This window comes from Camelina sativa, chromosome 16 (assembly GCF_030686135.1).
Source record: "Camelina sativa cultivar CO46 ecotype springtype chromosome 16, ASM3068613v1".
NCBI lineage: Eukaryota > Viridiplantae > Streptophyta > Magnoliopsida > Brassicales > Brassicaceae > Camelina > Camelina sativa.
Genome location: NC_141895.1, coordinates 16,820,389 through 16,840,929, shown reverse-complemented (window position 1 = coordinate 16,840,929; position 20,541 = coordinate 16,820,389). Strand labels below are relative to the sequence as shown.

The 20,541-nt window shown below is 36.7% G+C and overlaps 3 protein-coding genes and 1 pseudogene across 6 annotated transcripts in view; 3 read left to right on the top strand and 1 right to left on the bottom strand.

Moving 5' to 3' along the window:
* Window positions 1–1,294, top strand: part of LOC147925632 (uncharacterized protein At1g65710 pseudogene) — a 1,553-nt pseudogene extending 259 nt beyond the window's left edge. Inside the window, exon 2 of the transcript XR_015585024.1 lies at window positions 6–1,294. The product of XR_015585024.1 is annotated as an uncharacterized protein At1g65710 pseudogene (transcript). The remainder of the gene's footprint in view (window positions 1–5) is intronic.
* A 697-nt stretch (window positions 1,295–1,991) lies between these two features.
* On the top strand, window positions 1,992–4,347 carry LOC147925631 (sm-like protein LSM8). Of its 3 annotated transcripts, none has more exons than XM_087492040.1 (6): window positions 1,992–2,181; window positions 2,453–2,517; window positions 2,623–2,663; window positions 2,742–2,816; window positions 3,937–3,989; window positions 4,074–4,347. In XM_087492040.1, the coding sequence occupies exons 2-6, from the start codon at window positions 2,481–2,483 to the stop codon at window positions 4,162–4,164; spliced, it is 297 nt and encodes a 98-aa protein (XP_087348166.1). In that variant the 5' UTR covers window positions 1,992–2,181; window positions 2,453–2,480; the 3' UTR covers window positions 4,165–4,347. The 3 variants fall into 3 exon arrangements, with proteins under 3 accessions (XP_087348166.1, XP_087348167.1, XP_087348165.1); XM_087492041.1 differs by lacking the exon at window positions 1,992–2,181 and adding an exon at window positions 2,265–2,315; XM_087492039.1 differs by lacking the exon at window positions 1,992–2,181 and having other exon boundaries at window positions 2,434–2,517.
* A 1,270-nt stretch (window positions 4,348–5,617) lies between these two features.
* LOC147925630 (NDR1/HIN1-like protein 6) lies at window positions 5,618–7,027 on the top strand. Its single transcript, XM_087490218.1, has 2 exons — window positions 5,618–6,303; window positions 6,594–7,027. Exons 1-2 carry the CDS (start codon window positions 5,835–5,837, stop codon window positions 6,887–6,889), a joined length of 765 nt encoding a protein of 254 aa, XP_087346344.1. The 5' UTR covers window positions 5,618–5,834; the 3' UTR covers window positions 6,890–7,027.
* Window positions 7,028–7,860: 833 nt separating this feature from the next.
* On the bottom strand, window positions 7,861–9,059 carry LOC147925629 (glutathione S-transferase T3-like). Its single transcript, XM_087489783.1, has 2 exons — window positions 8,589–9,059; window positions 7,861–8,510 (listed from the first exon to the last, which is right to left on the bottom strand). Exons 1-2 carry the CDS (start codon window positions 8,877–8,879, stop codon window positions 7,971–7,973), a joined length of 831 nt encoding a protein of 276 aa, XP_087345909.1. The 5' UTR covers window positions 8,880–9,059; the 3' UTR covers window positions 7,861–7,970.
* Between the last annotated feature and the right edge of the window lie 11,482 nt (window positions 9,060–20,541).

The window sequence follows — 20,541 nt, the reverse complement described above, 5'->3', positions numbered from 1 at the left end:
CCAAGAAGACAGATTCAGATAAAGACTCTCCAGTTTCGTCTCCTGTAGCTGCTGAGAAACCGAACTCTACAACACCTGTCGTGAGGATCTCGAGCTGTACTAAAGAAGAAGTCGATGCTATATTAATACACTGTGGGAAGCTGAGTAGAAGCAACTCTGCTGCTAAAACAAGAAGATACTCTGGTTCAAAGAGAAGTTTTGATTTTGACCAAAACGGCGGCGATGATGCGGCGGTGGAGGTGGAAGAGGCTGAGATGCAGACTCACCGGAACCGTCACCATGGAGTTGAGAGAGTGAACGGTTCGCCACGGGAACGAAGAAGACGAACTCCGAGTAGAGAAAGGGATGATTCGAGGAGTTACCGATCCGGAAGCAGAGAAAGAGGAAACAACGGCGGTGGTAGCAGCAGGCGAGTGAGTAGATCTCCGGCGAAACGATCGGAGTTTCCAAATGTTAACAACAACAGACCGGGAAAGTTTGTTACGATTCCGGCGACTGATAAGAGTAACAACGTAGAGCCGTCGGTTAAACGGGTTACTACGGTTAAGAGAAACATCGGAGACGCTTGTAGAATCGCAGCGTCTCCGAGATCAAAGTCTCCGGCAAGAACGGGTCCCTCGCTTAGCCGGAGCAATTCAAGAAAGGCGGAGCAATCCCCGTATAGACGAAATCCATTAGGAGAGATTGATCAAAACTCATCAAGAATCGGATCTTGTAACAACAACAACAACAAGACGATAGAGTCTCTAAAACCTAATCCAAGAACTAGTAGAGCTGCTAGCCCGAGTAGTCGCCCCGCAGCAGTTGTAGAACCTCCTCAAGTTGTGTTAAGGAGAAGCAGATCGTTGAGGAAGTCTCGAGATTTCGATATGGTATCGAACGAAGATAACAATTACACAGCATTGTTGTTGAAAGATATTAAGAATTTTCATGGGAAGAGTGTTGTTGAAGACCACTCGGTTGCGTTGTTGCCTTTATGTGTTACTAAAGCTTGTTCCATTGTTGAAGCAGTGGCTGATCTTAACTCTATGGCTAACAACAACAACTCCGATTCGAGCCGGTTTAGATTCACATCGACGGCTAAGAAAGCGGATTTGATGGAACCGAGTTTTGAAAAGTATGTGACTCTGAAGAGAGGTGGTTCGTTGGAGGAATCATCAGGCAGCAACAATGTTACATGACTCTTCTTTAGGCAATAATGACATAAACTCGTGTTGTTGTGGTTTAAGTTTTAATAAGGAGACATTGTTGTTTATTTGCTCATATATTTCAATGATTTTTTTTTTCTCTTCTTGTTATGACAATTTTTGGGAGGTTTAATGGTTAAATTGTCCCCGTTCGGGTCAGAAATTTCGGTTTGGAATAAAAAACTTGCTGAATTATACCAAATAAATTTCGGTTTAGCTTGAATCCACTTATCAATTTAATCAACTCTTCGGTTTAGCTTGAATCCACTTATGACAATTTAGGGGGAGATATTGGTTTAGGATTTAGAAAGAATTTTAATGATTTTATGTTCTTGCTGATTGTTAGAATCATAGAAAATTGAAAGTTAAAAATGAAGGATTCTAAGAGATTGTTTATGAAGTTTTTTAAAATCTTGATGATTTGTTTTTTCTAATCTTGTAAAATCTTTCTATTTGATGAAAGAGTTTTCATGACTTTTGTTATGAAGGAAATGATATAAAATCCTAAACCAATAACATAAAATTTGAATTCATTAACAATCCAAGATTCTTTTGTTTTACTTGAATAACATAAAACTTTTAATGACTTTATAAAACTCTTAATCCAATAACACTAGATTTATCAAGATTTTAGATAACTTTTTACAAATCCACAACCAATAACACCAAATTTTTAAAGAGTTTTTAAAAGTCTTGATTGAATAACAACATATTTTACCTAACTTTTAAAGTCATTAAAATTCTTTCTAAATCCTAAACCAATACCTCCCCCTTAAATCAAACATGTTATACCAAAAAATTGTCGAATTAAACCGGATAAAATGTTGGTTCGGTTTGATTGTTTCATTGAGCAATTTCTTAAACCTATACATCTAATTCTAAAGGCAAACACACAGCCGAGGAGTTCTCTGAAAGCAGTGAGAAGTTTTTTTTAGGGCTTTACGAATCAGAAAGCTCTGCTAAGCAACTGGGTTTTGATTCGGAAGCAGTAAAGGTTAGAGCTTTTTTTTTTCTATCTTTCGTCTTCATCATTTTTTATTACTTTGAAACCCTTCGATGTAATTATTCCCAGGAACCGGAACCAATTTTACATATGGTTCATCTCTGATTTGGGTCGAATTACGCTGGGTTGATCTCTTGTTTCTATTAATTCTGGGTTCATGTCAAGTTTGGTGATAAAATCTGTAGAACTATGTTTGTTATCTGCTAATGCCCACCAACTGTTCGATGAAATTCCTAGTCTAATATTTTAGTATCCCTTTCAGGTCATATATTGTTCTCTGGACTGTTAGTATGGCGACAGCTACTGGACTCGAGTCTCTTGTTGATCGTAAGTTGCCCTTTTTTTTTTTTTTTTTTCTTCCAGTAAGCAACATTTAGTGATGCGTTATCGCATGAATTGTATAAAAGGCTTATCTTTTGGTTGGTGTTGCAGAGTATATTTCGGTGATTACAAATGATGGACGCAACATTGTGGTATGTTTATTTTCTCTTCTTGTGTGTTATATCGAAATATATAAGCAAAGAGAGCAACGCGGATGTTTTAATTTTCAGGGATATCTTAAAGGTTTTGACCAAGCTACAAATATAATCCTTGATGAATCTCATGAGCGTGTGTTTTCCACAAAGGTTAGACTTCTGGTTTCTGTTTTAAAGTACCAAATTGAATGGCTGCAAATACTAGTTTCTGCAAGTATTGGCCAGTTTTTTTATTATTATTATGACTTTGTTCACCTCAATGTTTAATGGTTTGGATCTTTAAGTGGCTACATCTAATCTAACCGTGGAGTCATTTTCATGAGGTTTCTATTGATGTCTTGGAGTTCTTGATGTCTCCATATTGTGTCTTTAGTGATCGCATTAGAATTAGAACAAACGAGATGCAAGCTCACTAGGATGCTAATTTAACTTGTATTCATTGTCAGAGCATTTTTATTTGTCTGGACGTTTAAATTGGTAGTACGTTCTTGCTAATAATATACATTGAGTCATTGCTTGGTTTATTTTGTGTTGTGCCATCTATTGAAGGAACAAACATACTCTAAAATTTAAGATTGGCTGGTCACTATAGTACTTTGAGTAGTGAGACGTGAGAGTGAATAAATAAATAATTGGCCTCTGAATGGAAGAATTTATATCAGATACCGTGGATATATTTACTACATGGTGCATACACTGAAATAGATAAAGTACTATTAATTCATCAAATGTTATATGATTGTAATGAAGAAAATTGTGATTGCATTTAACTAAAGCTTTAGATACTTCTATGTGAGTCAAATCTTTACTGGCAGTGTGTAATTATGCATAATTTACTTTTGTTTTCCTAAAGATGCTTAAAGGTACAATTCCTTTCTGTTTTCTTGTGTGCACAAGAGTGTGTCCATGTCAATACTCGATTAGACCAATGTTTTTGGAAGGGATTAGTATTCGTCAGGGCCCATCCATGGATCTTTTTGGCTTGGATATAGAGATGCTTCTGTTAAAATGATGGATACTTGGAGAAAACTCTTTTGGTTATACCTTATATGTTGTTTGTGTCTAAAACATGTTGCATCTTTAGTTTCTTATTATTGACTTCCATTAGTGTCTGGTGGATTCAAAATATGAACAAAGTCGCTTTTAAACCACCCTTAAGTTTTTCACTTAGCATCGACACCTCTTACTATATATTTCACACACACTCTCTCTGTCTCTTCAGGGTAAGATCTTTTGATGTGTTAGTGGTTTACTTGTCTTGATATTTCAGGAAGGGGTACAACAGCATGTGTTGGGTTTGTTCATTATCAGAGGCGACAACATGTAAATCTCATCCTCGTATTTTTTCTTTTTCTTTCTTGGCCAAGCATAGGAAACACTGCAATTGTTTTTCTTTTATTTTATCAGAGGTGTTATTGGGGAGCTGGACGAGGAGCTTGATGCAAGTCTGGACTTATCAGAACTGAGAGCTCATCCTTTGAAACCCGTCGTGCATTGATTGAAAACTAGTTATGAAGAGAAAGCCTAAAACAAAGAGAAGATTTGATTGTAAACAATTTGGATAGCTTGTTTTTGATGTCATGTCTGGGGAGTTGTCTGTTTTTGTGTCATAAGGACAAAGGCTATATGATATTTCTATGTCTAACGTTTTCGTCTGAAAGATCCCTTGTTTGCTTCGAAATTTCTATGTAGTAAGTGAAACCAGATGCTATCGGATTCAAGGTCGAAGTTAAGTTGTACGCTGAAACTAAATTGGAACCTTATCGCTTGTCACATACAAACTCCGTGAACACGTTATATGTCGGTTACTCATCCGATGTGAAGTAAACATCCCACTCGTCGGCTTGGTTTTATGAAATGAGGTATGTCATCGTCCCATCATGAAATCAAAGAACACATCACACACCATTTGTGTAATCAGAAAGATCCATCTGAAAATGTCCAAACCAAACAAGGCTCCTCTAGACTTATTTTGTCTCATGTAGGATAAATAAATAGTAAGGTTGTATGTGACACAAAAATAAGTTTAAATATAGGCAACTGTCACGTTTTTGTAGTGTAGCTCTTAAAAATCCAACGAAATATACGAACAACCTTTCAAATACGCAAAAAGGACCAATTGAAAATAGTTTTTAATATGACGAGCAGAAGAATAGTCTTCTAGAAATATTCGTTGAAAAAAAATAAAAATCAATAAGATGGATTCCTTTCTCTATCACAAGATTTAATAGTTTTTTTTAGTCTCCATTATAACAAACCTTTATCAATGAATTTTAAAATTTAATCAAAATAAATAAATAATAATTGTTCGGAAGAAAATCTAGTGGCATGTTAGGAAAATAAATAAATAAAAAGAACCGTGACGGAATGCATGAGAACAGCTGCATTAGTCAAGGGAGATTAGGTCAACAAAAATTGATATCTTGACTTTACAACATACGTACTCAGAAATCAGAATCAAGGTATCCGATCTAATTATCAAAAGCACTAATTTTAAAAACTATTTGATCAAAAGTAGATGTGTAATTTTGTTTTGTAGACTAAGATACAACTAAGAAAATTATATTATATATAAAAACATATTTCGAGAATATAAAGATGATATTGAGTAGAAACTGTATAGATGAAAGAACAGCTTAACATTAAAACCAAACTTTTTTTTTTTAGATACTAACAAAACAACAAAAAGACATAAAGCAAAAGAGATTAAGAAAAATAAAAGAATCATTTGAAATGGAACAATATCTATAATGACTATATTTTTTCATTGTTTGATGACGTATGATTTGTTTTCTTAAAAGTCATTAGATTGTTTTCATCTATATTACACAAGTTCACATACATGAATTACGTGTACAAGTTCACCTACTAAGATTTTTTTATTTATTTGATGGATTCACATCAATTTCAATTTCCATAAAAGACCGCTGCCTCAACACACAAGCAAATTCACATTACAGGTGTGACATGTTGTATGGAAACTAGTCTTCTCGTTTTTCATAATATCTCAATATAAACAAAATTAAAACCTTACATAGGCTACACATAATATAGATAGATAAGTCTCTCCCCCTTTGAAAAGTTCTTCCTTATTGACTTTCATTTCCCTAACCCCTAAATTATATAAGATCAACTAACGAAGCTTCTTCTTCTTTGGTGTCATCAAAAATGTCTCAGCACCAAAAAATCTATCCGGACCACGACCCAGAAGCCCCAACGGCACGTCCAACGGCTCCTTTGGTTCCTCGTGGTTCATCAAGATCAGAACAAGGAGACCCTTCCAAAGACCCTTTGAACCAAGAGCCCCAACGGTTCGTGCCTTTGCCTCCTCCAAAGAAGAGAGGATCAAGAAGCTGTTGTTGTAGATGCTTTTGCTACACGTTTTGCTTTCTCTTGCTACTTGTTGTTGTTGTAGGCGCGACGATTGGTATACTCTACCTTGTCTTTAAACCGAAGCTACCGGATTACTCTATTGACCGGTTACAACTCACGCGTTTTGCACTTAACCAAGACTCGAGTTTGACTACGGCTTTTAACGTGACAATAACCGCTAAGAATCCGAATGAGAAGATTGGGATTTACTATGAAGATGGGAGCAAGATTACTGTGTGGTTCTTGGAACATCAACTAAGCAATGGTACGTCAATTTTGGTTTACTCCGGTTTGTTTTCTTTCGGTTTCTAAAGGTTAAGGCTTCAAACTCTAAGTTCAAACTGGTTTATTTCGGTTTCTTTTCCTGAACCAAATATTTTGGTTAGAGTCGGATTATATTGGTTTATCCGGATTGAACATCTCAAAACGAAATGAATTTATTTATGTTAGCTGGTTTTCTTGTCTGATTATAGTTGGTTTACAGCATACCAAATGAAACTCGGATCTTCTTACAGATTTTAACTTAACTGAACTTATGTGATTTTTTTTTTATAGGGTCGTTGCCAAAATTTTACCAAGGCCATGAAAATACGACAGTGATATACGTAGAAATGACTGGCCAAACTCAGAATGCATTGAGTTTAAGGACAACATTAGAAGAGCAACAACAAAGAACCGGGAACATACCATTGAAGATTAGAGTTAACCAACCGGTTCGGGTTAAATTTGGGAAGTTAAAGCTCTTCGAGGTGAGGTTCTTGGTCCGATGCGGTGTATTTGTTGATAGCTTGGCAACAAATAATGTTATTAAGATTCAAAGTAGTAGCTGCAAATTTAGACTTAGGTTATAAATCAGTTTTGAGGAGATTTTGTCAGATATATATAGTCACATAGTTCTCCTCTAAACTACATTATTATGTCTCATATTCTGATACCTTTGTTGTATAATAAATTACTTATTTTTGTTACACATAGTTGTTTGGTAAAAATTGGTTTATTTACGTTGTTTCATAAGAGGTACCGCTAAATCTAAATGCTATTGTGGAGTGGGACTTAAATTTCATACTAATCATCCATATGGCCTATCTTCAAGGATACTCATCAGTTCAATATTTATTTATAACATGCATGTAATTATGTTCAGAATCAATTCTTCACTCAATAATCAATCAATCCACATAAAGTTGTTCGAATTTATCAGAATCCAAGTCGGATTGATTAATCAAGGCTAATTTTAGGTAAAAGAAAAGTTTCTCCAAACCTAATTAACCCCAAGAGAATCATAAATAACCATTTTTAACATTTCGATCAGAAGCCATGTTCTAAGATTCAACGAGAGACCGGTAAACCAGCGACCAAAACACAAATGAGTTTGGTGATATTAGGTTTTCCACGTACGTATTTGGCCTGTATAGGTTCTTGTTTAGCCAACTCCCAAGTGTTTTTGTAAGAATGAGCATTGACAAGCCACACCATCAAATCTTCAGGAAAGTACTTTGTGTGGATAGTGTTATCAAAGAAGATCAATATGGCTGGTTGTGTTTTTGTAAATGTTTTTTAAAATATTATTTACGAAAGACGTGGGATACTATATTTTACAAACTTTATAGTACACCAAATAAGAATAATTAGCGTTTTTCTTCTTCTTCTTATTTAGTTAGAATACCAAAGTTTTGAGAATAAGCTTCTCACAGTTTCCCCTTTTTTTTACTCAAATTATAGTATTGAATTTGTTAGTAACTATATAATAAAAAACATGCTTATCACGTGGATATTCTCTTAGTATAAATAGAAAATCCAAATAAAAAAAATCTTCTTAATAAAATAAAATTTAACACAACATAAATTAGTGATTAAATAATATGGTAAATTCTTTTCGGATCCAATAAAATTATTAAAATATCCAAATGAAGTAGATGCCGAAAGAGCTTGTTAATCAATCCTTTTCTTTAAGATTTTTGCTTGCTCAGATTGAATATAGGCACAAATATTTGGATCTTTTATAAAACTTAAGTCTTGACATAAAATTTTGTTTTTTACTTTAAGTTTTTTCAATGCTAAATTCTCACTTTGAAGCTCCAAATATTGTTGTCTTTGTTCACTTGTCTTCTTCAGTTGCTCCAAAAGTTGTTTATTCTCTTCTTTTAAAATCTTGATAATATTCGATGTTTGATCATTGTTTTTTCTTTTTAGTTTTATTTTTTTCACCCCACTTGGTGGTTGAGATGAAGATCCGCCACTTCTATCATTTTCTTCATCTAAATTAAGAGCAAATGAAGACAAACCTGGAGACAATGGTATAACGGAATCAAGGGTAAGGTTTTTTAACACTGAAGATGTTGGTATCTTTCTAGCCGGGGTGACACCATCTTTAAACTTTTTAATGTCTTTAATAATGTTCCATACATGATCAAATTTCCAACCAGATTTGAATCTTGAATCTTGCATTAGCATTTCTTTCGCTTGATTGAACTACATATAATTTTAAAATAAAAAAAAATAATAGTCAAACAACAATAAATTAATTGAAAAATCATATAAAGTACTCACAATATCATCACTTGAAGCACCACTTTGACGTTTATTTTCACATTGTCTTATGCATACATTTAGTTTTTTTGTTGCTCTCTCAATATTTTGAAATCGACATTGGAGAGATTTTTTCGAACGTTCACTCCAAGTTACATTTTTTCCGTTCTCGAAAGCTTTCACCATACGATCCCAAAAATGATCAGATGATTGGTAATGACCCATGACTGGATCTTGAGAAATTTCTAGATAGACTTGACATAAAAACTTATCTTCTTCTTTAGAATATCCAGAAGAACGAGAACCAGACATAGTGAAGATGTGTCAATAAAATTTTGGAATGGTTGAATGGAAAAAAAAATGAAAGATGTTATTTATAGATGAATTGATAGTAAGATTCTCACATTTCTCAATCTACAATCAGACAAACTAACAATTAAATGACCAAATCCATTATGAAAAGAAAAGAATCTCAGGTTTCCAAAACCATTATGAAAAGATATAATATTATAATTTTCTTGATTTTTTGTTAAACAAAAAAAGAAGTGGATAGAATTTATACATTTTAAAAGTTAAAAGTTATTTTAGAAATTAATAAAAAATAAAAAAATGTATAATAGACTTTAAATGTTTATTTTAGAGTAAAAAATTGAGGTAACCATTGAAGTAAGCATCTACTCTATTTTTAGAAATCTCTATATTTAGAGGAAAATATAGAGGCAACTATTAGAAATGGTCTACCTAAGACCTTGCATGTTTATTATATTTGAAGTACTATTTTGGTTTTATTTTTTTGAAAGACTATTTTATAGCTAGCGATTTATGATTTACAAAATTAGTTTCCGGCCCCAAAAAGTAGGTAATTTAGTTTTTAAAAATTTTATATCATTTTCAAAAATAACCAAAAGCTTTCTTATATTACAATAGTTTCTGACACATTCAAGCTCATGTGTAGTTTGTGCACCTTACAGCCCACATGTTCTTTTCACATAGCCCCACATTGTCTTTAGACCATATACAATGGGGTTATTGAATCTTTTTTCAGCTGTTGAATTGTTGCAATGAGGTTCTTGAAAAAAATAAAAAAATGAGGTGGACTGAACTCTGTTGAATTTATTCAATATGTTGTAAAAATTGAAATAAGGACCATTAAAGCCACATGTCAGCTTATGAGTCAAAATACTTATTTTTATCTCATTCTATTTATTAGGACATAAAAAATGTTATTTTATATATTTAAATAATTTATTTTTGTGAAATAGATTCCGATAATAACTATTTTTAAAAATTGAAAATTCTACAAATTATTTTCTATCTATACATCAATAATTATCGGCAAATAAAATATAAAATAAAAATGATAGGATAAGGTGTTGAATTTTATTCAATAAAACCATAGTACAAGTTAAAATTAAAATAGGTGTTGGATTATTAGGTAGAAGAGAGAGAAGATGATGTGGAGTGTTAAAATATTAAAAAGAGAGTGTTGAAAAATTAAACCATTGTACATAGTCTTATGGTCCTGAATTTTTTATCTTCAACATATATAAATCCACATATGATTTTTCCTCTTTCTAACATGTTAATAATTAAACTACCCCATTGTAGCTAGTCTTATACTATTGGTTTCTTATATTCTTCTCAATGTGGGTTATGAGTTATTTCTTTCATTATTTATCTTTTTTTCTTTTTAATTGCAAAAATCAACAACCAAATATTTAGAAACTAAAAACTAAAATCCAAAAACCAAAAGTAAAAAAAAAAACATTTTAAAAACTTATACAATTCATGGCCTAGGAATTTTTGATTTTGCTGGTTTGATATAGTTTTACTCTCCTGTTTATTTTTAATCCAAACTGTCTATACACTAAGTTCATGGTTCACCTTGTTGTTCAAGAGAGTAATTTTGGGATTTAGGGTTTGGAATTAAACATGTCTCACATCAAACAAATGTAACTTAGGCGGCCAGAATGGTAGTCAGTTTTGGGTGAGATAGCGATTTAAGTACATGTACAATGTGATTTGAGAGCGATGCGATTAAGTAAAATTATGAATGGAAATCTGATTCGGGTGCGACACAGTTATATTAAATTTTTGAATGGCAGAACGATTGGGATGCAACTTGAGTGTGATTAGAAAACAAAATTACCAAATTAACCTTTGGTTATATTATTTTGTATTTTCAGTTTTCTTTTACATTGATTTAATTTATAATATATGATTAATAATAATATATAATCATTTCTTGAATTAGATTTATATATTAATGATATATGTAACTAACGTCCATTCTAAAAATAAAATTATAATAGATAAACGAATATAATTCTTAACATATTACCAACTTCTTCTATCAAGTGTATAAAATATACAAAGCGGTTTTTGAATTCCAATTACTGCAATTCAAACTTATTTTCACAAAGAAGAGAAGATGAATTTTAGAAAATACTGAGAAGACGAAGGTTATGATAATGCCGGTGACGAATATTACGCCCGTGACAAAGAATGATGACGGCGGAGACTATTACGACAGTGACAAATGATGAAGACGGTGGCGACAACAACAATGTTTGTGAGTCGTGAGAAATCGAGACAAGAGACTCAACGAGAAAAAAAATTATATGTAATTTTATAAATATCCGCAGGACATAAGTGTCATTATCCATCTGAATGGAGTCTTGCCGCATCACAATTGGAGCAAATTTCTGCGACGAGGTTCAGCACAATGTTTTCAAGCAGTTAATCATTGGCTAAAAGCATGTGCTCTTCAGGAGTTGCCATTCACTAGTGACACTCCGATTAGGGTAACCGTACTAGAACTGAATCACAGTGCTCTTCAGGACCTTAGTCTTCTTATGCATCATCAAAAATAATAATTTAGAAAATGGACGACAACGACAAAACTAATTCATAGAAAAAGGGTAATTTTGCAAATACCCCAAAACTAATTCTTATATATACATTTAAATTTTACAAAATAATTTAGATTAAAACACTAAAGATGACTCGCTATGCAAAAACAAAAACCGAAAGCCCTCACTGTCCTAATGACCTCTCGGAGCTTTATGAGCTTGACTCTCATTATTACAAAAGCACTCGTAAACATCAAGTTCTTTGCACTCTCATCTTCAGTTCAGGTCAGTGCTGCATACCATCTCACGAAATAATTCAGATTTTACAATACTTAATCTTGTCTCAAATTCTTTGACGCTTAAAATCCATTTGGGATGGCCCATTGATAAAACAGTTTGTTTTTAGAAATAAAAAAAAAAGAAAAAAAAATCATTGTTCGACCTTTGTTTTAACAAAACTGAAAATTTTGTTATAATTGTATTTGGTGTATGATTTGAAGTAGTATATGACGAAATCATATATATGTATATATATATATATATATATATATATATATATATCCAAGTAGAAAAATGTTTTACATTATATATAGGAATAAAGATAATTTTTTAAAAACTATGATCATAAGTCACAAGTCATAACTTTGAGTTGCTCCAGATGTCTTACTCTTCCATCATCTTCACCATAATTAGCATCTCCCCTGGCTTTCACCACCTCTCATTCTTAACACCAGAATAACCCACTATAAGACTGCAAGTACGTAACACTAAAAACATATGTATATATTGTCAAAAGAAAAAAATAATTATATATATATATATATATATATATATTTCTACTACAAAAAAAAAGATAGTTGTATATTTAAAAAATAGTTGAACAGAACAGAACAAACCGTCGTTTGCCAACAAGCATGCGCACATAAAAACATACTTCTCTTTATATCTAAAAGTTTTCAATGATCTTATATGCCTAAGGTTGAATTCAAGTACACACTTGATTTTTATACTCTTTTATCTTTCATCTTTGTAGAATCGCAACACTAATTCCCTATAGTGAGATACAAAGGTGAAAACTGTAACGCAATGTCCCAGAAGTAAGGATCGGTCCAAGGAAGGGATCCATCGATCCATGGGGAAACAAGGGCAGGTGGTTCGAGCTAGGGACCGATCGATTGGGGGAGCAGTTTCGTTTGTGAAGTCGAGGAAACAGACATTTTAAACTCAGTTTTCATGGCAGTCTTGAACTCTTCCACCATTTGCTCATCATCACCTCTATTTGCCACCGTTGCACTATAGAGAAGAGAAGTATAACAGAGGATATATGGGTACTAATGAATGTACAAAACTCTTGTGTAAATGACTATATATATTGTAACACCTCCTATCAATGAGATCAAGCATTTTCTTACATGGTATCAGAGCAGTAAAGTCCTAGACCTAAATATTTTTTTTCTCTTCTCTCTTTCTCTTGCCGCTTCTCTTGCTCTCCTTGTTCTTCAAGTTTTCTTGTCACCATGGCTGAGAATACTTCTGCTATCATCAACACAGCTTATGCCACTCAACTTCACCATGTGAACATGTCGAATGTCACCAAGCTCCCTGCCTCCAACTTCTTGATGTGGGGTCGTCAGATCCGTGCCTTGCTCGCCGGTTATGGACTTGCCGGCTATCTTGGTGGCACCATGGTCGGTCCTGCTTCCACTGTTCTCCGTGCTGGCACCTCCACTCCGAATCCCGAGTACGACCTTTGGCAACGTCAGGATCAACTTATCGTTGCTAGTCTCCTTGGTGTGACCTCTGTTGATATTCAACCCATCCTATCCAAGGCGTCCACGACTACTCAGATCTGGACTCTTCTTTCTTCTACGTATGCGAAACCAACATGGGGACACATCAAACAACTTCAAACAATGGCGTAAAGGTACCAAATCTATTGATGAATACGTTCAGGTTCTTGTTTCTCGTTTCGATCAGCTTGCTACGTTGGGAAAACCGTACGAGCATGAGGAACAGATTGAATATTTGCTTGGTGGTCTTCCGGAGGATTATAAGCCTATTGTTGACCAGATTGAGGGACGTGATACTCCACCCACCATGCCGGCCATTCATGAAAAGCTTATGAATTACGATCTCAAGCTTCACTCTCAAGTCTCGGCTACCTCTGTTGTTCTTGTCACTGCCAATGCTGCTTTCAACAAGTCTTATGGCCAATCCAACAACCCACGTACTCCTCGCTATCATTCTCGAGGATCGTCCTTGTCTTCGTCGCGTGGTGGTCATGGCAGAGGATACCAGGGACGCTGTCAGTTGTGTGGCGTGTTTGGCCATAGTGCATGACGGTGTTCACAGTTTCCGGCTTCCACTCGTGGTTTCCAACCGTCGGGTGGCACTACACTCCTTCTCTGGGCTCACAAGGAAGTCCTCATGCCAATGCAGCTGCTATCCCGCCGTACAATCCGGCAAATTGGGTGATGGACAGCGGTGCTACACATCACCTCACATCTGATTTGTCCAACCTCTCGCTCCATCAGCTGTACTCCGGTGGTGAAGAGGTCCAAATCGCTGATGGCACTGGTCTAAAGATCACTCATACGGGTTCCGCTTTACTCCCTACACCCTCTAGTTCTCTTGCTTTAAAAGATGTTCTCTATGTTCCTGATCTATGCAAGAATCTTATTTCGGTGTATTGTTTGTGTAACGCTCATAAGGTTTTTGTGGAATTCTATTCTGCATATTTTCAGGTGAGGGATCTGAGCACGGGGTCCGGTTACTCCAAGCCCGAAGTAGGAACGAGTTGTATGAGTGGCCGGTTAACAACAATACCATTAACGTCCTCTCCGCATCAACATCACCAAAAACCGACCTCTCTTCTTGGCATCTTCGACTTGGGCACCCTTCCTTACCAGTCTTAAACTATATTGTTTCAAAATTTTCTTTACCTCTTTCTTCATCCACACAAAAACAATTATCTTGTTCTGATTGTCTTCTTAATAAGAGTCATAAACTCCCATTTTCTTTAAACACAATCGTGTTACGTACCTTGTATTCCGACAATGGTGGTGAGTTTATTGCTATGCGGTCGTTTTTGGCATCACATGGAATTTCCCATTTCACAACACCACCTCATACTCCGGAGGATAATGGTATTTCGGAGTGGAAACATCGATATATTGTCGAAACAAGTCTGTTTATGCTGACTCACGCTTCTGTCCCACCAAGTTATTGGCCTTACGCGTTCACTACGGCAATGTATCTCATCAATCGCCTGCCTACCGACATGCTTGGTGGTGATTCACCGTATCACAAGATGTTTCAAACACAACCGAATTATCTCAAACTGAAGGTGTTTGGCTGTGTGTATTATCCTTGGCTCAGACCTTATCGTCACAATAAACTAGTACCTCGCTCTGCTCCGTGTGTGTTTCTTGGCTACTCTTTAACACAAAGCGCCTATTTATGGTACGATATTGTGAATGGGAGACTCTACACCTCTCATCATGTGCAGTTTGTTGAGACGCGTTTACTGTTTGCTGAGATGACAGTGAACACACCTGCTACTTCACCGTTGATCTTGCCCACACCTCATTCTCCGTCGACGTCAATCCCGGTGTCGTAGGTATCATCTCCGTTGCCTTCTCCGATCACTTCAGTTTCTCCCCCGTGCACTGATCCTCACCAGCTTCCGCTTCGGCATCGTCGTCGTCGACGAAGATGACGGCATCGTCATCGTCGACGAAGACGACGGCATCGTCATCGTCGTTTGCTTCCTCTAACTTGGCTCATGAGACCAGGACGAAACGGGCTCACGATGGGCTTCCCTCGTTGGTCTCTCCAGGCCCAAATGATCATTCTGCCTCTCTGAGCCCATCTACGAGCCCATCGAGTCCAGCTCCAACAGTATCGAGTCCATCAATTACATCGAGTTCTCCTACGGGTCCGTTCTCATCACCCTCATCTGCACCAGCAAAAGCCGAGGTTGTTCCGCAACCTCCACCGCCTGTACAATCGCCACGACATCCTATGCAGACACGATCAAAGAATAATATTCACAAGCCTGCCAAAAAGTTCAGTCTTGTGGCTACATCATCGCCGTTGATTCCGACTATAGTGGCTGAAGCACTTCGTGATCCGAACTGGCGAGCTGTTATGGTTGATGAAATTAATGCTCAACTCTGAGAACACTCTTGGGATCTCACGCCTCCAGCTCCGAATCATAATGTTATAACCAGTAAGTGGATATTTACTAAAAAATATCACCCGGATGGATCTATTGCTAGGTACAAAGCTCGCCTTGTTGCACATGGGTTTCATCAGCAATACGGGGATGACTACTCAAAAACTTTCAGTCCGGTGATTAATCCATTTTGATCCGTCTTGTTTTGGAAATTGCTGTGAAGAAGAATTGGGCGATTCATCAAGCTGATGTCAATAATGCCTTCCTACAAGGCACTCTCCACGACGAAGTTTATGTCTCACAGCCTCCAGGTTTTGTTGATCGTGACTGTCCTCATCATGTCTGCAGATTGCGGAAGGCACTCTATGGTTTGAAACAAACACCACGTGCTTGGTATCAAGAATTGCGTCAATTCCTACTTCAATCCGGTTTCAAGACTTCGGTTGGACATAACAGCTTGTTCGTCTATAAACATGGCACCTCACATGTTTATGTTTTAGTTTATGTAGACGATATCATTATCATGGGTCCTGCTTTGCTGGTTACTGCTTTCAATTCCTCCCTTGCTCGTCGCTTCTCTCTAAAAGACCTTGGTCCTTTAAGCTATTTTCTCGACATTGAAGCAACGCGAACGTCGACTGGTCTTCACTTGATGCAACAAAAGTATATAACGGATCTTTTACTCAAAACAAAGATGCAAGATGCCAAACCTGTTCCCACGCCTATGTCGTCTTCCTCTCAGCTCACGGTTCTTTTGGGTACACCTCTTGCTGATGCCAAAGAATACTGCATGGTAGTGGGAAGCTAGTAGTATCTAGCGTTTACAAGACCCGATATTGCATTTCCCGGTTAACTGCCTCTCACATTTTATGCATTGGCCTACCAATGTGCATTGGCAAGCAGTGAAATGGGTCCTTCGCTATCTTGCTGGAACGTCTCATGGTATTTTTCTGCGTCGGGATGCTCCTCTTACTATCCATGCCTTTTCGGATGCAGATTTGGGACGTGACAAAGCTAATTATGTTTCCACAAACACCTACATTGTCTACATTGGTGGTAGTCTTGTGCCCTGGTCCTCCAAGAAACAAAGAAGTGTCTCACGCTCTTCAACGGAGGCGGAATACAGGGCTTTTGCAAACACGGCGTCAGAACTAAAGTGGATTTGCTCGCTTTTAAAGGAATTGGGTGTTGATTTACCAATGGCTCCGGTCATCTATTGCAACAATATTGGAGTAACATATCTTTGCGCCAATCCGGTTTTTCATTCCAAGATGAAACATGTTGCAATAGACTATCATTTTGTTAGGGAGAACATTTAATCCGGCACACTCCGGGTGGCTCATATTTCAGGTGATGACCAGCTTGCTGACGCACTCACCAAACCGCTTCCACCACCACGGTTTCTAGACTTGAATTTCAAGATTGGAGTCAAGAAATTACCTCCTTCTTGAGGGGGTGTATAGAGAAGAGAAGTATAACAGAGGATATATGTGTAATTATGAATGTACAAAAACCTTATGTAAATGACTATATATATTGTAACACCTCCTATCAATGAGATCAAGCATTTCCTTACATGCACTTTCTTCTTTGGAGGACCATTTAATATGAAATCTCTTGTTCACCATCTTGACTTTACCAATTATTCTTCCCAACTTGTCATGTATAATGCAGCTTTCCCTTTTGAACTTCACTTGATGTACATTTATGATTATCTCATGCACGCTTAAAAGATTCTTACCAAGATTTAGTACAAAAAAGACATCTTTTATGATTCGTCTGGACTCCTCTCTTGGTCACCACCTCAATATCTCCTAATCCTTTTGAGTTCAACACTGCACCATTTTCAACACGTATGGGAACATTTATGCTGGTTTTTATGTTGACAAACTTCTTCTCACCTGGCGTCATATGATTTGTTCATCCACTGTCTATAAGTCATATCTTTGTTACTTGCTTCTTGATTTTCTTGTTTGACACTGAACGTATGGTCTTCTTCTTTTTTGTTCTTTGTTGCCTTTATCTTGACTAACACGGCTCCAAGAATGAATCATATGGAGCTCTTAGTTCTGATATCATGTTGAATTAAATACTTTGGTTGTTCTCCAAACTATTCTGCATTTCTCTGTTTTTTAGGAAGAAACTCGTGTATATTTCTCCATACATAACAACAATACAAACACATACATATATAGAGCTTGCACACGTGCAACTCTACTAAGTACTAACAAGTACATTAACAATTCCCACTTGCCTCTAACTTAGCTTAGTTTTACAAGAAACCACAAAAGTTTTCTACCAAGTATTACTAACTTATTACACTATTACAACAAGTTCGTTAGCTTAATTAACTAACTTATTTTTTATTCTCAACTCATTTCCTTTTACTAGTTTGGGTTGAGAACCAAAACGACATTACTCAACACTTTGATATATGTTTAATTTGTATGTGTATATGTGTGTAAACAACATGATTTGGTCTTCATTAGCGGTACAAATCTCAGTTTGTGAATGTTTTCAGAGAGTATTTCTTGCAAATATTGAGGACGACATGTCGAATCTACAACTGATCATAGCCGATATCATGGCGTACTTAGATGACTGGATGTATGTCAAGGAACTTGAAGGAAGATCTACGAAGACGAGTCTCTTGTCGACAAAGTTTACTGCTGAATTAAAGATCTTCATCCGAGCAAAAATCGTAATTACCAGAGGAATCATTACAGAGACTACTATTGATTTGATGTATCATTGGCTAGATAGAAAACCCTTCTCAGTTTTCGTTACACTGTTGTCACATCTGTTCATATTTGTCACACCAATCTTTTTGATCAGTCCGTCTGTTTTTGTTAATGTTTGAAACGACCTGACCTGTTTTTTATTTTTTTAATCATAAATAATAAATATAATAATAATAATAATAAACTACACTAGTGGTTCCATACCCATTAGCCACCTAACCAGAGACCCACAACAGCGGATAACAAAACAATACCATTAAACCAATAACCAACATTAGTTCATAACAATATCCGATATTCCAAACAACAAGAATCAAGAACCAGCAATCCTAACAACGTTCTAGTGACTCAACTCTAGCAACCTATCAAGCCAGACATCAACCAAATGAATCACTAGAACATCCTCCTCTTCATTGCCTTGATTCCACGATCACACTTTGCCTTTACCTGCACCACAAACACAAATTGAGATGCGTGAGTATTACCAGAAATACCCAGTGAGGCGATCTTCCCATCTACGAGCTATACACACAAAAAAATCAAGAGTACATGCACAAATAAAACATAACAAACCAGTAGTTAAACAGAACTTCCAATAATACATGCACAACACCTACACACCATCACACAAAACAAGTCATATACCTCATTTGCTCAGATAAGCCGATGGTCACGCACTCACCTTAACAAGTTATTATTGAAAATAACTACAACCAAAAGATAGGCTCTCCAATAGCCCAAGAACAACCAAACTCGCTCCTACAACCAATCACAACAACACAAAATTATTGAAACTGCCTATATCACCTAGAATATTAACTCAAATTCACTTCTATACAAAGGAGAGTGTACGAAAATCTCTTAGCTACGACCATACCAAAAATCAATAACTTTCGAAACGATATGAGCAGCCGGATCCTCCTTCTCCCAAACCCTAACAGTTCTGTTTCTCTCTTTACTCTAGGAAAAAGGTTGCTCTCCTTCTATCCCTCCTTGACACCAAATAACCACGGGTTCTCTCTCTTTTTCTCCCTCTCTCTGAATGTCGATAACAGCAAAAATCTAGAGAGGAGGTGTGACTATGAGGGAGACTAGGGGTTTTTGGTTTAATTAGCTCAAACCAGGATTTAATTAAATCCACTTCTTTGGTTTACTCAACACATCCCAACTCTATTCCCATAACACAGATGTTACAACTCTCTCCCACCAACATAGATTCGTCCTCGAATCTCAAACAACTATTAGCCAAGGACTCATGTGCAACCGTCTCCACGGTCCGCACTTCCTTCGACCGATCTACAAAGGTTACCTCTAGGTGATAAACTCACGTTCCACGCATTATTTGCTCTCGACTTTTGGACTTTCCTTTACTCATAGGTCTCGACCTTGAGTTTTTATTGGCTCCTCATCCGGCCGAAACCTGCATGCCATGATATTGGCTCCTCATCGGGCATAAGCCCGCATGCCACAATATATTAGGGAGTCCAATATTTGTCTCTCGGGTTGCCACCCTACAGTGCGCCTCTGGATCGTCATACGAAGTCGATATACCAACCATACTCTCGAGCCACAAAGTCTCAGAATATGGCAGTACTAGGAGAACCTAAGGTTCCCCAAGAGTCATTCGGGACCAACTGTCCCTAGAGCAAACAATTCTGAATACGTCTGAGTCCTATCCCTAACCAGGTTTCCTTCCAGTGGCTCGCGTAAGACAACACAATGTCCTACCAACCACATATACCCTCACTAGGATACCTCATGACCACACAAGGATCATCAACATCCCACAAGGGCCGCCAGAAAGGCCAACAAATGTCCTAAACAGGATCACCACAAAGGACAAACAAATGTCCTAAACATGACCGCCACAAAGGCCAAACAAATGTCGTAAACAGGACCGCCACCAAGGCCAAACAATGTCCTAAACAAGACCGTCACAAAGACGACTTGTCCCGAAGGATCGTAACGAAGACCACTCGTCCCGAAGGACCGTCACAAAGACCACTCGTCCCGAAGGACCGTCACAAAGACCATACATCCCGAAGGACCGTTATGAAGACCACACATCCTGAAGGACCGTCACAAAGACCATACATCCCGAAGGACCGTCATGAAGACCACACATCCTGAACGACTGCCTAAACAGACAACATTGGCTAAACAATCCGCCACAATGGCAAAAAAATTGGCTAAAAAGCCCGCCA